General features: G+C 44.8%; 2 protein-coding genes across 4 annotated transcripts in view; one reads left to right on the top strand and one right to left on the bottom strand.

The window, feature by feature from the left end:
• NUDCD1 (NudC domain containing 1) overlaps positions 1-4,481 on the bottom strand; it is a 75,979-nt gene extending 71,498 nt beyond the window's left edge. Inside the window, exon 1 of the mRNA XM_075270267.1 lies at positions 4,335-4,481. Coding sequence (XP_075126368.1) covers positions 4,335-4,449 — 115 coding nt within the window. The 5' untranslated portion in view covers positions 4,450-4,481. The remainder of the gene's footprint in view (positions 1-4,334) is intronic.
• Positions 4,482-4,793: 312 nt separating this feature from the next.
• On the top strand, positions 4,794-16,403 carry ENY2 (ENY2 transcription and export complex 2 subunit). 3 transcript variants are annotated; one of them, XM_075272078.1, is made up of 5 exons: positions 4,794-4,852; positions 5,683-5,759; positions 8,591-8,661; positions 10,293-10,367; positions 16,227-16,403. In XM_075272078.1, the coding sequence occupies exons 2-5, from the start codon at positions 5,692-5,694 to the stop codon at positions 16,301-16,303; spliced, it is 291 nt and encodes a 96-aa protein (XP_075128179.1). In that variant the 5' UTR covers positions 4,794-4,852; positions 5,683-5,691; the 3' UTR covers positions 16,304-16,403. The 3 variants fall into 3 exon arrangements, with proteins under 3 accessions (XP_075128179.1, XP_075128180.1, XP_075128181.1); XM_075272079.1 differs by having other exon boundaries at positions 4,809-4,868; XM_075272080.1 differs by having other exon boundaries at positions 4,816-4,861.
• The last annotated feature ends 207 nt before the right edge of the window (positions 16,404-16,610 follow it).

Genomic DNA, 16,610 nt, shown 5'->3' with positions numbered 1-16,610 from the left:
ATCGAAAATCACCGCAACTTGTCAAGGGAAAAGCTCAAACAGCGAAACAGTCATTGGTCCTCTGCTGCCACCTGGTGGTCAAACATACACGCTGCTGGGCGGTATAAAACAAGTACAACATGGCTATAGAGACCCACAAGAACAGACATTGCAGAAGACAAGAACAACTAACAAGTAGTCAACAGAGGACATCAATAGCAGAAGGAAAGATGGCGATCTGTCACAGCATTAAAAAATATTGATTGTTAAATTATACATCCCCTTTAACGGTGTATAGAGATAATATTGGTAAGGACTGAAATTTATGTAGTTTATATCTCTTTAACGGACCACAAGGGGGCACAATGGCAATCTTCTTATGGCCCGCTACCCTGTTTCCCAAAAAATAAGCATAGCAGAGGTTTTGTTGAATGGCCTAATATAAGGCAGCCCCCAATTATAATAATCTCTGCGCAAAGATTGTATGAAGAAAAACACGCTGCTGTAATACCGTACGTTGTATCCACTGTTCCTGCTGCTACAGGGAGAGCTGGGAGATGCCGCTGTGCATACACTAAGCATCAAATATGGCGGGGGGTCCGCTCTCCCAGCTTATCCCACAGCAGCAGGAACAGTGGATACAACTTACGATATCACACCAGCGGGAGCAGCCGGCTTTCCTGTACACACGTAGCACCGCACACAGCGTTCAGCCAGCTGCAATGTTTTTCTTCATACAGTCTTTGCGCAGCAAGCACATCTCAGCGTAGCGCGGTGGTGGCGGCAGCACACAAAAATAAAATAAGACATCCCCTGAAAATAAGACATAGCATATCTTTAGGACCAAAATTTAATATAAGACTGTCTTATTTTCAGGGAAACACGGTATGTGTCCCAGCCCTAAGTGTCAATGGCCGGAGTATCATACAGGATCTTATTATCAAAACTTGTCCATAGGAACCAAGGAGAAGAAAGTTTTAGGGCCCGTTCACACGGGTCAAAAGGGGGCGGCTTCCGACGCCGAATCCACCTCAGAATAGAGGTCTATGTAAACCACTAGCATACTTTTTTCCATGAGCGGTTTGTTCCCGCTCACGGAAAAAAGAAGCGAGTTGCCCTTTCTTCATGCGGATTCCACGGCTGAGTCAGCCCCGACGTTCACCTCGGGGCAGCACCATTCATTTGGGCGTACTCCGGAGCGGGAAGCCATGACAGGTGCATTTTGGTCCTGTTCTGACGCAGCTTCCCGCATCAGAATCAGGATCAAAATACGCCATCCCGTGCCCCGCGTGAATGAGGCCTTAGGGGCTGCCCATGAGGAATACTGCGCTAACTCCTACCCCCATATTAGTAACACCAAGAGCTCCAGTATATGCAGTATATACCCTTATGTACTATGACTATACCCAGCTACAACTGATGGACCAGGGAGAATGCCGATTTTGGCAGTTAACCCCTTCACTGATGCAGTCAAAATTTGTAGGCAAAACTCAGCGGAAAAATCATTGCGTTTTGTTTTTTTTTAATGTAGATTGTGAGCCCCACATAGAGCTCACAATGTACATTTTTCCCTATCAGTATGTCTTTGGAATATGGGATGGAAATCCATGCAAACACGGGGAGAACATACAAACTCCTTGCAGATGGTTTTCTGCCCTTGGCGGGATTTGAACACCAGGACTCCAGCGCTGCAAGGCTGCAGTGCTAATCACTGAGCCACCGTGTGGCCCCAAATCATTGCGTTTTTGTAAATCGCAGAATGTCAAATATATCTACGCTGCCGGTTTCCGTATAGGTATAACGGAAGCAGTAAGTCCGCAGGTTTTTCCCGCAGCGCTTTTTGGCTGTGGCTCGCAATGTGGGGTCTTAGTCTTAAAGGGCACCTTCAGGGATTCCGTCTTGTCTGGTCTTACAACACATATAGGTAGACACAAGCGGATGGTGGGGGGTAGAACATACTGAGGTAACCCTAGGACATCCAGTGAGTATTGTGAATTGTCCTATTACTTAGATAGTACCCGTACGCTATACCTGAAGGGAAGCCTAGAAGAAAATATTCTGGACCTTAGCAGTGTCACCACAGGAAAAATTAAAGGGATGTTTCAACTTTAAGAGTGAAATTGATGGCAGGACCTTTCATGTCGTCTGAAATTAGCGGTATTATATACTGAAAGAAAGTGCGCTGTCGGCTTTCCGGCGGTACCGCTGATCTGCGAGGACATGAACTTTACTCACCTCTCCCCAGCACACCAGCAGCAGATTTGGTCTTCAGCCTGCAGTGCCCCTGACAACCAGACCTAAAGCTAAAAATAAAGGTCCAGGGAGAGGGGAATAAAGTTTTCTTATGGATCCCATCAGAGGCAACAAAAAATCTGGAACATCCCTTTAACTACAAGGCCCGGGTTCCCACCTGCTTATAAAAAAAAAATAAAAATTGCCCATGTTGCATTCTCTCGCATTGCTGTCTGTATGTCTTCAGGAGAATGCAATTATTTCAACAGGGACCATGAATCCAGATGGCTCAGGTGTCACATCTGTGCACAGGTTGTGTGTGGTATTACAGTTTAGCCCCACTGACTTCAATGGAACCGAGCTTCAGTAACAGATACAAACCATTGGAAGGGGTGGCGCTATATGGGAAACAAAGAAAAAAAACACAGCCATTTTGTTCTAAACCTACACACAACCCTTTAATTGTGATGTGCATAATAGTTACATCACCTGCTCCAATGTAAATCTAGCTGGGGGGTATACATCATCGCACGAGCACAGGGGGGTCTCCGGCCTCGCAAGTAAACGTTAACAAAAATCTGTTAAAAATCCTATTTCTGTCTGTTATTTCTGTGTGTACTCACAAAGCAGACACGGTCACACTAGTGTCGGGCTCTCCATTGTTCAGTGCACTGGGGGACTCAAACGACAGAGATTGGACTCCTAAAACAGCGGTTACACACAGACACCAATGGACCCCTTTTACTATAATGAGGTCTGTTGTTTTTGTACTGAAAGTGATGGAGAGAAAAGTCCCTGTGTAGTCTCCAACAAGTATAAACTTCGGAAGATTTTCCAATAACGCATTAGCTTGAAAAACTACATTTCCAACTGAGATTCTGATGCAGAAGTGAAACGCGTAACACGTCCGTTTTTTTAACCGATCCATTAATATCAGTTAGGGCTCGTTCACATCTGCGTTGTGAACTCCGTTCTCCAGGTTTCCGTTTCCTGCCTAAAACAGGCAGGAGACGGAAACCTGCAGGAGTCTCTCTCACCCATTCATTTGAATGGGTGAGAGAGATGTCCGGCGGTGAGCGTTTTAGGCTCTCCGCCGCGAAACCGGGTTTTATAATCCGGACACAGAGTCGGACATGCAGTACTCTGTGTCCGGATAAAAAAATCCGGTTTCGCGGCGGAGAGCATAAAACGCTCACCGCCGCTCACGGCCGGACCCGGTCTGTGCTTTCCGTCTTCTGGCATGCAGAAGACGGAAAGCACAGAACGGAAAGAAGAACGCAGGTGTGAACCTAGCGTTATCAGTGTCCATTATGATAGGTGTCCGTTTTTTTTTTGTTTGTTTTATCAGACCCTATCATAACGGACTTCTAAGGGGGCGTTCACAGTACCGTCGGTGTCCGACATGTAGTGTCCGCTCAAAATCTGTCACGGACACTAGGAGCGGACACTACATGTTGGACACCGACGGTAGTGTGAACGCTCCCTAACGGTAGTGTGAACACCTCCTGACTATATCTTTCCATTCCAAAAATAAACAAATATGACAAAAGAAAGCGTCCGCCATGTTGTTTACATTATCGTCATTGACCATGGATACAGAAGGAGGGGGCTTCATCTGTGTTTGCTACTCTACTACCGCTAATGTCCTATGACAGATGACAACAACAGACATCAATAATGGCAGTGTGAACATTACCTAACTAAACAAGGTCACATTACCACCTCGGGGATGTTGTGACGGTGACTTAAGGAGCAAAAAACCCTCAGAATTCTCAATTTAATTTTTTTTTTTTTTTTGCAACTCAAGTGGCGGTCACCACATCTGAGAACATAATGTGACTCCATTCGTGAAAGGCATGGCGAGTGGTGATCATTTCCTGCCATGTAACCCTAACAGTGCGGTCAAACACGTCTGCGGATCTTTTCTGTCTTGGGCACGTGGCGTAACTTTAGCAAAAATCAATCCGGGCGATTCCCTCACCCCAAATAGTGATCACTAATCACATACCCCGCCACCGTGTGGCGCCAGAGTGGCAATCAGTAAGACGCAACCCTCTCATACACTATCCAATGTGACATCCCATCCCACTGCCACTATACACGTGTAACCTGTGCACACTCACCAGCATCCAGCTCCACCCCATAACAAGGAAGTGGATCCAGTGACAACTTGTAGCTCTCAAACTTGGGGTCCAGCAGGAGCCTGTTCACCCTCAGGGAGCAGTTGGCCGCCTCCATCCTGACACAGAAAACCCTTGTCACTTCTACAACAGTTTCCGAAACCTAAAACCATCCGGAACCTTTGGATCAAGTACAATGCGTCCAATACCGGAAGCGCGTCATTTACTGCTGCACCACAACAGCGGAGCATGACGGGAAATGTAGTTTTTCAACTTAGCGCCTTATTGGAAACCTTGCGACGTTTATAAATGTAAAAAAAAAATAAATTCCGGCGTTCATAGATTTTATAAAACATGTATTTAGAGTAAGTTCTGGTGAGTAATGGCAGAGGAGAAGGGCAAGGTTGTGGTCATGTGACTGAAACGACGGGGACGTAATGCGGCGCTTTAGAAGGGTTGCCGAGCGACGGGACGGGACTTCCGGTTTGAACGACTTGGCGCTGGCTTGGCTGTGAGGCCCGGTGAGGAGTGTGAGAGGTAACGTGTGAGGCTGTAGTGATGGGTGTAGCACGGCCTGATACAGGGGGCGCTATACTGTGGTGTACAGGCCTGGGTGATCGCTAAGTATATATATATATATATATACTGTATGTATATATTATAGCGTCCGTGTATAACTTCATATATTATTGCGCCTTCTTTAACCCTTTGAAGTCCACTATCTGTAAGCTTTTAACGTCACAGCCTATATTGTCCACCAGGGTGTCAGTGTCTTTGATAGGGGTGCACCGTTAGCGTCAGATATTGTGTGACTGTCGCTCCCAACCCGTCTAGAGTTGATCCCAATACCTCGCTCCATAGGATTGCATGTTAGCAGCCGGCGCCTAGCCCCTTGGTGTTCGGCCGCTCCTATGAGAGCGAGGTATTCGAAACTATAGTTCGCTCATCTCCAAATCCGTCTTCTCGCTATAATGACGGACTGCGCACACAATTACGTGAGATGAGTTTCCATTTACAAGTGCGCATACAGTGTAAGAGCGTTCACCGTTTTGCGGTCCAATAAGACCTTCCTCAGTATTGGACCCGCAAAAATTGCCAATCGATAAGTAGAGATGGTTTGGTAGCCCCGGTGTGCAGCGCTACTGGTACAGCGTAAGGCGAATGAAAACAGCCCGTCTGATGCCGCGAGTGCGCACAAAGCCCAAGATTGGATGTTTTCTCTCTTCGGCTGGAGTCTAAGGGGTGAATGGAAGGGATATATATATATATATATATATATATATATATATATATATATATATATATATATATATATATATATAATTTTTTTTTATCTCTCTGTTTCCTCCAGGTCTTCACCATGAATAAAGATGCTCAGATGAGAGCGGTGATCAACCAGAAGCTCATTGAAACCGGGGAGAGGGAACGGTAAGTAGTGCAATAAGGAGGGACAGGCTGCATTGTCCTGCTGCTCCATATAGGCCCCTGTATCCTCTATTAAAGAGGACCTCTCACCTCCTGGGGCACATGCGGTGTAATATACTGCTAGAAAGCCGACAGGGGACAGAATTCAGCGCACTATTGGCTTTCATGTGCTGTGCCCCAGGTGAAGAGCTATCCGGTGCCGGTACGTAGCTCTTCACAGTCAGAAGGACGTTTCTGACAGTCAGGAACGTTCTTCCTCACAGCAGCGTCTATTGCACTGTACTGTGAGAGGGGACGTTGCTTACCGGCCAGCGATGACACTGAGCTGTGAGGAACGACCCCCAATACTCCTCTATGGACGAGTACTATCAGGAGGGGAGGGTGCGTTCCTCACCACTCTCACAGTACAGCACAATAGACGCTACTGTGAGGAAGGACGTTCCTCACTGACTGACCGAAACGCCCTTCTGACAGTGAAGAGCTACAGTACTGGCACCGCTAGCTCTTTACCGGAGGCACAGAACAGGAAAGCCTGAATTCAGCACACTGTCGGCTTTCTAGCGGTATATAACACCGCATGTGCCCCAGATGGTGAAAGGTCGTCTTTAACAGTTATTACGCCCACTGGATGACTCCAGAGAATATTGTGGCATAGGAAAAGACACAGCCTTTATACTGAGACTCTCTCCATCGAGTGTTTAATGGGTGCAGCATCAGTTTCTGTTTTTTTTTTTTTGATGAACACAAAGGTATTACAAAAAGGAAGTGTATGTTCTTCAAAGCAAAAATGATCTGTTTTATCTTTTTGTACCTTGATCTCTATGTAAATGGACGGCCATACGTTTGTAACCAATTTTTTTTGGCAGCCATTAAACGGATTTGCAAAACAGATGTAAAAATTGTGATGTGAATGACCCGTAATTTGGAGATCTAATTCTTCTGGTCTTAAAGAGGAACTTACAAGTCCTCAGGCACCTGGGGTTTTATATAACTGTCAGCTTTCCCGTTATGTTCCCTCTGGCTGGAGATATCGGTGCTGTTACCGATCTCTGCCTACTCTCAGAAGGGCGTTCAGGACAGTCTAGTTGGGCTGTGAGGAACGCCCCTCCTGACTATACTGTCCATAGATCTGTACTGTCAGAGAGGGCGCTCCTTACTGGCCAGCGATGCCCCCCAGTACAGGGCTATGGATGAGTACAGTCAGGGAAGGCTTTCCTCACAGCTTAGCATCATCGCTGGGCGGTAAGGAACGCTATCTCTGACAGTACAGGGCTATGGACGAGACAGTGAGCTGAGATCGGTAACGGCACCAATATCTCCAGCCTGGGGGCACAGAACGGGAAAGCAGACAGTGCACTGAATTCAGTTTACTATCTGCTTCCTAGCGGTATAGAAAACCGCATGTGCCCAAGAACATGAAAGGTCTTCTTTAAACATACAGCACTGGAAGCTATTATTTATTCCATAGAGCCTTTCATTTCCAATGCTGTGCCCACACAATCACTTGTGGACAGTGGGTGAAGCTGTCTTGGACAGAGGTTTGGCACCCTAACTGCTTAATGTCATGCTGGCTGTTGTTTTTCCAGACAGCCCGACAGGTTCCCATTGTTTGCCACTGACATCAAGGTCAGCATGAATAGAATGCAAAAAGATCTGAGGCTCCGTCAGGTCATGTTACGTCTCCACTTGCACAACTATTTATCACATTCTTCAGCTACACATTGTTACCTCACTTAGATTTCTATATTTTTATCCCGGTGTAGTCTCGGATTTGTTCGGGGCTTGTTGCAGAGATACCGATGGCGGGTTTCTTGCATACTGCAGTTCTAGGATTTTCTGTCTGTATTTTAATAAATTAATTCTCTACGTTTACAAGCCATCCAGGGACCGCATATCTTTAGGCTACATACACACGACCATGGGCTGTGATTGAACAATATGGATGACATCTGTCTGCCAGCCCATACCCGCACAGCCCATTCACTGATCTCCATGATCCTAGGCTGCAAAACTGACAGGTATAGGAACCTGTTCTGAGGCTTTGCCACGGCCTCACTGACCTTTACATGGACTCGTGTTCCTGAAGCCCTAGAAGTCCTGTGTTCTAGATGTGAAAAACATGGCGGCTGTGGGAGTTGTCTAGTGTTTGCTTTAGTCATGAGACCTTTAAACTATTTTCAGCATCATGAAAAATCTTTCCGTACGGTATTGCATAAGACGCTGTGAAGGATATTTCCCTGGCACACATATTTGGCATGCCTTCATTTCACCGTCTGGAAATCTTAATGCTACATGACTGTTTGTTGTGATCTACGTGACTTGCAAGGACTTCAGTGTAAGCTGTGAGATAGATGTGACTTATCTGGTCTCTCTGCATGAGGTAGAACGATGACATTCGGCTCTGCCTTATAATAACATGGAGAAATAATACTTGGTTCACCTGTAAAAGCTAAAGACTAACATTGTGCATTGTCAGGTGGACCTCTACCCTTCCCTGTTATCCTGTCTGGTGTAAGACAACTGGCTGCAACAGTCTCCCCCGCTGTTCTCTATCTGTAGCAGGATAACATTATTGAGCCCACCCCCCTATTGCCAGTCATAGATTAACCCCTTTTGTTCTCTGCATAATTTCTACTAGACTGTTAGTGTCAGTACAGACCGCCATATTCCTCATTTTCATGTGTATTGTTTAGTTCTAAGTTAAGTGTTTCTTAAGAGGATTTATGTATGGTCTATCCTTGGGATAGAAATGTGTGATGGATGCCGAATGACTACTAACTCATTTCAGCACGTTTTCATCTCGAATTATTTATTTTTTTCCCCTTTATTTCAAGGCTTAAGGACCTGTTGAGAGCAAAACTCATTGAATGTGGATGGAGGGACCAGCTGAAGGCTCACTGCAAAGGTATGAACTGTATGACAAGGCTGCTTTCACGTGAAAAATCCTTTCGTAATACACTGCTAGAAAGCAGACTATTGCGCTGTACTGTGAAAGGGGACACTGAGCGGTAAGGAACGCCCCTCCCCCCAGTACTCGTCTATGGACAAGGACTGTCAGGAGTAGGGGATGTGTTCCTCACAGCTCAGCGTCATTGCTGGCCGATAAGGAACACCCCCTCTCATAGTGCAGCAACAGACGCACTGACTGACTAGATGCCCTTCTGACACTGAAGAGCTATCGGTAATGGCACCGATAGCTTTTCAGTGGGGGCACAGAACGGGAAAGCCGATACTGTGCTGAATTCAGCGCACTATTGGCTTTCTAGCGGTGTATTACATGACGTGTGCCCAAGGATGTGAAAGGTCCTCTTTAAGGTTAATTGCACATCTACAGCTATGGGCATCTGCACATTAATGGGAAAATAGCACATGGGTGATATCTGGTGTGCCCTCTACAGACCCATTTATTTCATGTAATGAATCTTAGCTGCAAAACAGGCAGGAATAGGACCAGTCCCAAGATTATATAGCAAGACAATGTAGCTTAGTTCCTGTTCACTTAATGGATAAGACATAGATTCATGATCAGTGGGGGTCTGAACTCTGGGACCCCACCAATTCTTAGATTAGTCTGGCTCTCCTGTCCTGATGGAGCTGCATGCAAAGTATGCTCCCTGCCGTTTCATTCCTCCTCTAGGACTTGCTGAAACAGAGCTCTGTACTGAGTCATCTCTGGCGCTCCAAAGAGCATCCCAAATCTGATGCGTCCAAAACCTTAATTGTATAACTCTGTCATAAGTGCTGACCACCTGCCATGATGCATTGCGTCAGTTCTGTATACCAATACGGCCCTGTGCTTAAGTCTTGTTATGATGGTGGCTTGTAAAGGCCCCTTCACACGGAGTAAACGTGCGTGTATTTTGGCAAAATATTCATGTAAAAAATACACGTGTAAAAATCAGACTCCCATTGACTTCAATGGCATTTTTTTTTACTCGTGTAAAATAACATGTCAAAATACACGTGTAAAATGTCATTGAAGTCAATGAGTCTTATTTTTACACGTGTATTTTGCCAAAATACACGGGCGTTTACTCCGTGTGAAGGGGCCCTAAGGCGGTTTAACCCTTTAAAGGGAGTCTGTCACCAGAACCCAGCATATCAACACGGCCCCACACAGAGAGGTTAGTCATCTGAATCCATCCAGCGTTTTCCCTTGCGAATTGTCGCCTCCATCAACAAGATTGTCACAATGTAAATGGTCTCTTGGGAGCAATGAAGGTGTTACTGCTTATCTCTGTGGAACAAAGAGGGCGCCCATGTTCATTTGTATATTACAAAAATGGCAAAATCTTGACAACTTAGGCAGCGATCCACAAGGTGACCCTAACCTATCTGGGTTCTGATGTCAGACTCTCTTCAGAGTTATTACCTACTGCCTACACGGGTTATTATTCTGTAGTCAAATGTCCACTCGTCTTAAATATTTCTGTAAGTGACCTTTCCCATATGCAGTGCTTCTATTCCTATCATTCTGATTGTAGTCTTCCTAATGTGCCTTAGACTTATGTCCCAGTGTGTGTGTTCTTGTTGTAGATGTGATCAATGAGAAGGGGCTTGAACATGTCACTGTGGATGATCTGGTTTCAGAAATTACTCCAAAAGGCAGAGGTGAGTGCATTAGTTTTATATTTGCTCATCCAGACAAATGGTGACCACTTCTGGACCTCCTGGTGACTTTATAGGCTGTCTATGTTAAGTCTAAGAGCTTTCCTTATATTGTCCCTTCCTTTTCAATCCACTCCTGGCTTTGGCTCAACAAGCTGCAGCAAAATCCGCGACAAAAACATTGCATTTCTGCAACGTGGAGCTTAACCTTAAGGCCCGACGAAACGTCCTGCAGCAAAAAAGCACTGCGGAAAAAAAAAACACAGCAGCCAATGTAATGTGGTTTTTCCCAAAGAGGTTTCCTCTGCTTCCATTATACCTATAGGAAAACCACCAGTGTTTCTGTAGCTATAACTGACATGCTGCGACTTCCAAAATGGCAACGGTTTTGGGAATTGCAACGTGTCTGCTGAGTTTATTTTTCCATCCGCTTTGCTGTGACTGTAAAACGTTTACGCCACATGGGGCTCTGGCTTAAGAGTTTTTTCTGGGATCTTAAAGGGGCTTTCCAGGGAAAGTTTCATTACTTACTTGCCTCTGGTTTCTATTCAAGATGAGCTTTGGTTTCCTTGGTTGGTTTCCACACTGAGTTGTTATTAGAGCCAACACCCAGCATGTACCGAGCCCTGATCCCCACAATACACTTGTTGCTCAGTCTTAAGTAAATTCACTGAAAGGACCTAGATCCCTAAGATAGGGTATAAACAAAACAAAAATATATAAAACTTCACCTTTATTAAATTTAGTTAAAAAACTAACTGTATATATAAAAGGTAGAACGTTAATATTAATCGGCCAACCTGACGTTCATAAAGCCAATATACATGTGTACCTTAGTACATTGGTACACTAGGGATATAGGTATGAAGGGGACCAAGATATTCAAAATGTCCCTATATACTAATACCCTCACTCCCTATATAGTATGTGCGCATGTCAAGGGATCCTGGTTCTGAATACATTTACTCTGAAATCCCATATATCGATATCAGCGAGAGTGCCGATCCCCCCTGAGGATACTGGCCTAATGCCACACCAACAGGGAAGGAAATCGCCACCCTACACTAATGGATATCAGAGCTTCAGACCAGTTGCCCCAGCCACACAGATATTTCGAAATGGGGGGATTTTGATCTAAAAAATGCTCCTTATTTCCACCCCTTCCACGTCCCCTCCTACCACGAGACTGACTTCTTGATGTGGGTCTGGGATTCCTTATTGTCTCACCCCCTCTACTACCAGAGGTTTCTGAATCTGTTGTTTCTCCTTCCGAGGAGGAGGGATCTTTATCTCTAGATCTTCCCAAGTTGTTACTGACCACCTCGTAGGCCCTACCTTCCCTAAATTCCTGGAGGTCCCTTAGGAATTGAAAGTGTTTACGTTCTTTAATCTGTGAACCAAATTTTTCTACCACCTGTTGTAAATATTTATCTTTACTCTCAAAGCCAGGCAGCTCTACCAATGTTTTCACTTTCTCTCTTTCTGTATTTAGTTCAGACTCTAACTTCTTTAATAATCCCTTCTCCTCCTCCAACAAAATCTGCATCAATTTCAGTGAGCTAAGTGTAACCTCTTTTTCCCACTTCTCCTGCAGACTCTTTGATCTTAGTCTCGGTGCAGGTACAAGTGTAATTCTCAGCCCCCGCGGGACAATATTATGTTTGATGTAATTTTCAAGAGATTTCACCTCCCACCAACTTCTATAATAGTCCTTATAAGATTTTGTTAGCTGTTTGAACGCTCCTTTTAGGGAGATAGTTCCCAAGGTAGAGATGGGTAGTTCACCCTCCGAAAATACACACTGCGCTTCGCTTAGTAGGTTATCAGTGTTAACAGCAGAAAACACAAAGCCTGCCATTCCCTCAAAAGAAATATTAATATTTGCTTCTTGGAGCTAAACAAATTGAACAAAAATCACTGAAAATCGGATGTCAGAAACCCATATCATAACATAAATTCACTGAAAGGACCTAGATCCCTAAGATAGGGTATAAACAAAACAAAAATATATAAAACTTCACCTTTATTAAATTTAGTTAAAAAACTAACTGTATATATAAAAGGTAGAACGTTAATATTAATCGGCCAACCTGACGTTCATAAAGCCAATATACATGTGTACCTTAGTACATTGGTACACTAGGGATATAGGTATGAAGGGGACCAAGATATTCAAAATGTCCCTATATACTAATACCCTCACTCCCTATATAGTATGTGCGCATGTCAAGGGATCCTGGTTCTGAATACATTTACTCTGAAATCCCATATATCGATATCAGCGAGAGTGCCGATCCCCCCTGAGGATACTGGCCTAATGCCACACCAACAGGGAAGGAAATCGCCACCCTACACTAATGGATATCAGAGCTTCAGACCAGTTGCCCCAGCCACACATATAACTTCTGAAACAGCCCTACGCGTTTCGTCTTATTCAAGACTCTTCAGGGGCAATTTACAAATGTTGTTAATCACGGCAGCATAGAGCTGCATAGATAGATTCTTGGCGGTAGATGTGCTGACCGTCGGCAGGACCGCTCACCGGCAGCGGTGAAGCGTACTGCTCATGCCGATCTATTTAAACCTGTAGCCACTCCCCCCACACCATGCTAAGCCAATCACGCTTAGTATACAAACTCAACCCACTTGTTTGCCCACGTGTGTAGGAACATACGATTCTACATGGGCGGCACTATAGTTGTAAATTACAACTGCCGAACCCTTCTCTGACATCATCCTATATGTACTCCAACTATCCATTCAGGATATAGGGTGTTGGTTATATTCTCCACTTCTGTACATGATCCGTGTCCAATGCGTCCCCAATGAGGTTGACACGCCCCCTTCTTTACGTCACGCGCATGCGCGCGGACCTTTTAAAACAGCTTTTGTTTCTTTTCGCTGTTACTACTGACAGGAGCTGCAAATATAGGACCGGATCCCGGGAGATAATGATTAACCAATACACAACTTCATCCTTAGTCCCAGGACATTAACACACTATAACAAACAATGGGAAACATATATGTGGGAACCAGATAACTGGCCAGGTTATAAATAATAGGGAAATCTATAAACAACTCTGATTGTACATAACTCGCTGAACCTACAGCTAAATGACTTAGTGCATCCCAAAGGGATACATTAGACAGATTAAGATACATCTACTAGATCTATCTGGTTCCCACATATATGTTTCCCATTGTTTGTTATAGTGTGTTAATGTCCTGGGACTAAGGATGAAGTTGTGTATTGGTTAATCATTATCTCCCGGGATCCGGTCCTATATTTGCAGCTCCTGTCAGTAGTAACAGCGAAAAGAAACAAAAGCTGTTTTAAAAGGTCCGCGCGCATGCGCGTGACGTAAAGAAGGGGGCGTGTCAACCTCATTGGGGACGCATTGGACACGGATCATGTACAGAAGTGGAGAATATAACCAACACCCTATATCCTGAATGGATAGTTGGAGTACATATAGGATGATGTCAGAGAAGGGTTCGGCAGTTGTAATTTACAACTATAGTGCCGCCCATGTAGAATCGTATGTTCCTACACACGTGGGCAAACAAGTGGGTTGAGTTTGTATACTAAGCGTGATTGGCTTAGCATGGTGTGGGGGGAGTGGCTACAGGTTTAAATAGATCGGCATGAGCAGTACGCTTCACCGCTGCCGGTGAGCGGTCCTGCCGACGGTCAGCACATCTACCGCCAAGAATCTATCTATGCAGCTCTATGCTGCCGTGATTAACAACATTTGTAAATTGCCCCTGAAGAGTCTTGAATAAGACGAAACGCGTAGGGCTGTTTCAGAAGTTATATGTGTGGCTGGGGCAACTGGTCTGAAGCTCTGATATCCATTAGTGTAGGGTGGCGATTTCCTTCCCTGTTGGTGTGGCATTAGGCCAGTATCCTCAGGGGGGATCGGCACTCTCGCTGATATCGATATATGGGATTTCAGAGTAAATGTATTCAGAACCAGGATCCCTTGACATGCGCACATACTATATAGGGAGTGAGGGTATTAGTATATAGGGACATTTTGAATATCTTGGTCCCCTTCATACCTATATCCCTAGTGTACCAATGTACTAAGGTACACATGTATATTGGCTTTATGAACGTCAGGTTGGCCGATTAATATTAACGTTCTACCTTTTATATATACAGTTAGTTTTTTAACTAAATTTAATAAAGGTGAAGTTTTATATATTTTTGTTTTGTTTATACCCTATCTTAGGGATCTAGGTCCTTTCAGTGAATTTATGTTATGATATGGGTTTCTGACATCCGATTTTCAGTGATCTCAGTCTTAAGTAGGCCAATGTAGAGTGAAGGTAGGAAGAACAAACTCCACTAGTCGTTCCTCGTTCAGTGGCGCTGGTCGGCAGCAAATCTGATTCCACACTAATGTGTTGGCGATAATATTGCGTTTTTTAGGGTGCTGTGTCCTGGTGATCCCATAGCTGCAATCCAGGTTGTGGCTGCCAATATTTGTGCAATTAACGCCTTCCTGCCCCATGATCTATTAGGGTAAGTTCAGACGGAGTTTTTTGGATCGCAACCTGAAGCAGAGGCCACCTCAGGTTCCAGTCCAAAAGACAGGTCGCCGCGACTGAAAGGCGGTGCACTGCACCAGCATCCAGCCGCGCGCTCCGCTCCGGATTAGGCGCAATGAAGGGGCTTAGTCTGGAGGGAGTGTCTTCAAGAATGAGCACCTCGCTTCTGAGCGGCTCCCATTGATTTCAATGGGAGGCGTCTTTTTGGTCAGGGTTTTGAGGCGAATATGGTCTCCAAACCCTGACCAAAAAAACTCTGTGTAAACTTACCCTAAGGGTCAGTTGGGTATTAGTGTGAAACGCAAGCTCAGGCAGATGGCAACTTCAATACCTAAGAGGTTTGTTAGTGTCCCAGCTGCGCCCAGCCCAGTAGACACCCCTACAGTATGATGGATTGTCATGGCAAAAATATGTTAAAAATTTTTTTTTTAAAAGGTTGCATTTTTTTGTTGTGTTTTTTGTTTTAATATTTCCAAAAGAGTTTTTAAAAGTTAAATTTAGGTTAATCCAATAAGTTGTTTTTTTCCGTGTTCTTAAAGGAGTTGTCCAAGCCAATGGGAGTTAAATTGTAATAGGCCACAAAGTGTGTAGAGCTGCCGGATTCTGGCTCCTTAGGCTGAGTTCACACAGGGTATTTTGGTCAGGATTTTGAGGCAGGATCCGTCTCAAAATCCTGCCCAAAAAAACCAGCTCCCATTGAAATCAGTGGGAACCAGTCAGTTCTCTTTTTTTTTTTTCTGGGAGCCGTTTGTTCCGGCTCCTGGAAAAAAGAAGCAAAATGCTCATTCTTCAGGCCGAGTCCCCTTGCGACATCGGCCTGAAGACACTCCCTCCTCCGGACTGGGCCCATTCATTTGGGCTTAATCCGGAGCGGAGTGTGCAACTGGATACCGGTGCACTGAAGCGGCATCCGGTCGCAGCTACCCGTATTTTGGACCGTAACCTGAGTCGGCCTCCACCTCAAGTTCCGGTCCAAAAAACCCCGTGTGATCTTACCCTTACATTACGGGGTAGTAGCAGCATTTCCGTAGATATAATGGACATGCTGCGATTTTCCAAAAAAACAGCTTTTCCGCAGCTGTTTTTTGTTTTTGCTTTTTCTCTGCAATGTGCGGATAGGATTAGCCAGAACCTCATTCACTTTGCAGGTACTTTAAAATGCGCGTTTTTGCTACGGTGTTTCTGCAGTGGCAAAGCTGTTGCGTTTTCATGACGAGGGGCTTTAGCCTTAAGGTATTTGTGAATGACTGTGCTCCATGTTTGATGACCCAACACATCCGTCTTCTCATTGTTTTTCTCTTTCCAGCCCTGGTGCCTGACAGTGTGAAGAAGGAGCTGTTACAGAGGATAAGGGCTTTCCTCGCCCAGCATGCCAGTCTTTAGCATCATTTGCCTATTTTTCTTTTTTTTTTTTTTACATGAGTCGTGTCTTTTGCACAGTTTGTTTTCCATTTCCAAGTCATTTTTTTATTCTGTAATTTGTAGCATGTTTTAACCAAATAAAATCATGCCAAATAAATAGGCTGTGTCTGTGTAATTGGAAACTGTTTATATGAAAATGTCCCTATGAAATGTATAATGATCTGTAGCTCAGCAACTCACACACTCTAAACCAGGGGTCCTCAAACTTTTTAAACAGTGGGCCAGAGGCAGAGCAGGTCGCACAGACATCGGGAGCGGTGCCCTCCAA

Source organism: Leptodactylus fuscus, chromosome 4 (genome assembly GCF_031893055.1).
Source record: "Leptodactylus fuscus isolate aLepFus1 chromosome 4, aLepFus1.hap2, whole genome shotgun sequence".
Classification (NCBI taxonomy): domain Eukaryota; kingdom Metazoa; phylum Chordata; class Amphibia; order Anura; family Leptodactylidae; genus Leptodactylus; species Leptodactylus fuscus.
This window is presented reverse-complemented; position numbering and strand designations above follow the sequence as displayed.

Coding starts and splice junctions, on each gene's coding strand:
- ENY2 (XM_075272078.1), top strand. CDS start 5,692: ATGAATAAAGATGCTCAGATGAGAGCGGTGATCAACCAGAAGCTCATT. Junction 8,662..10,292: donor GCTGAAGGCTCACTGCAAAG/GTATGAACTGTA, acceptor TTCTTGTTGTAG/ATGTGATCAATGAGAAGGGG. Junction 10,368..16,226: donor AATTACTCCAAAAGGCAGAG/GTGAGTGCATTA, acceptor TTCTCTTTCCAG/CCCTGGTGCCTGACAGTGTG.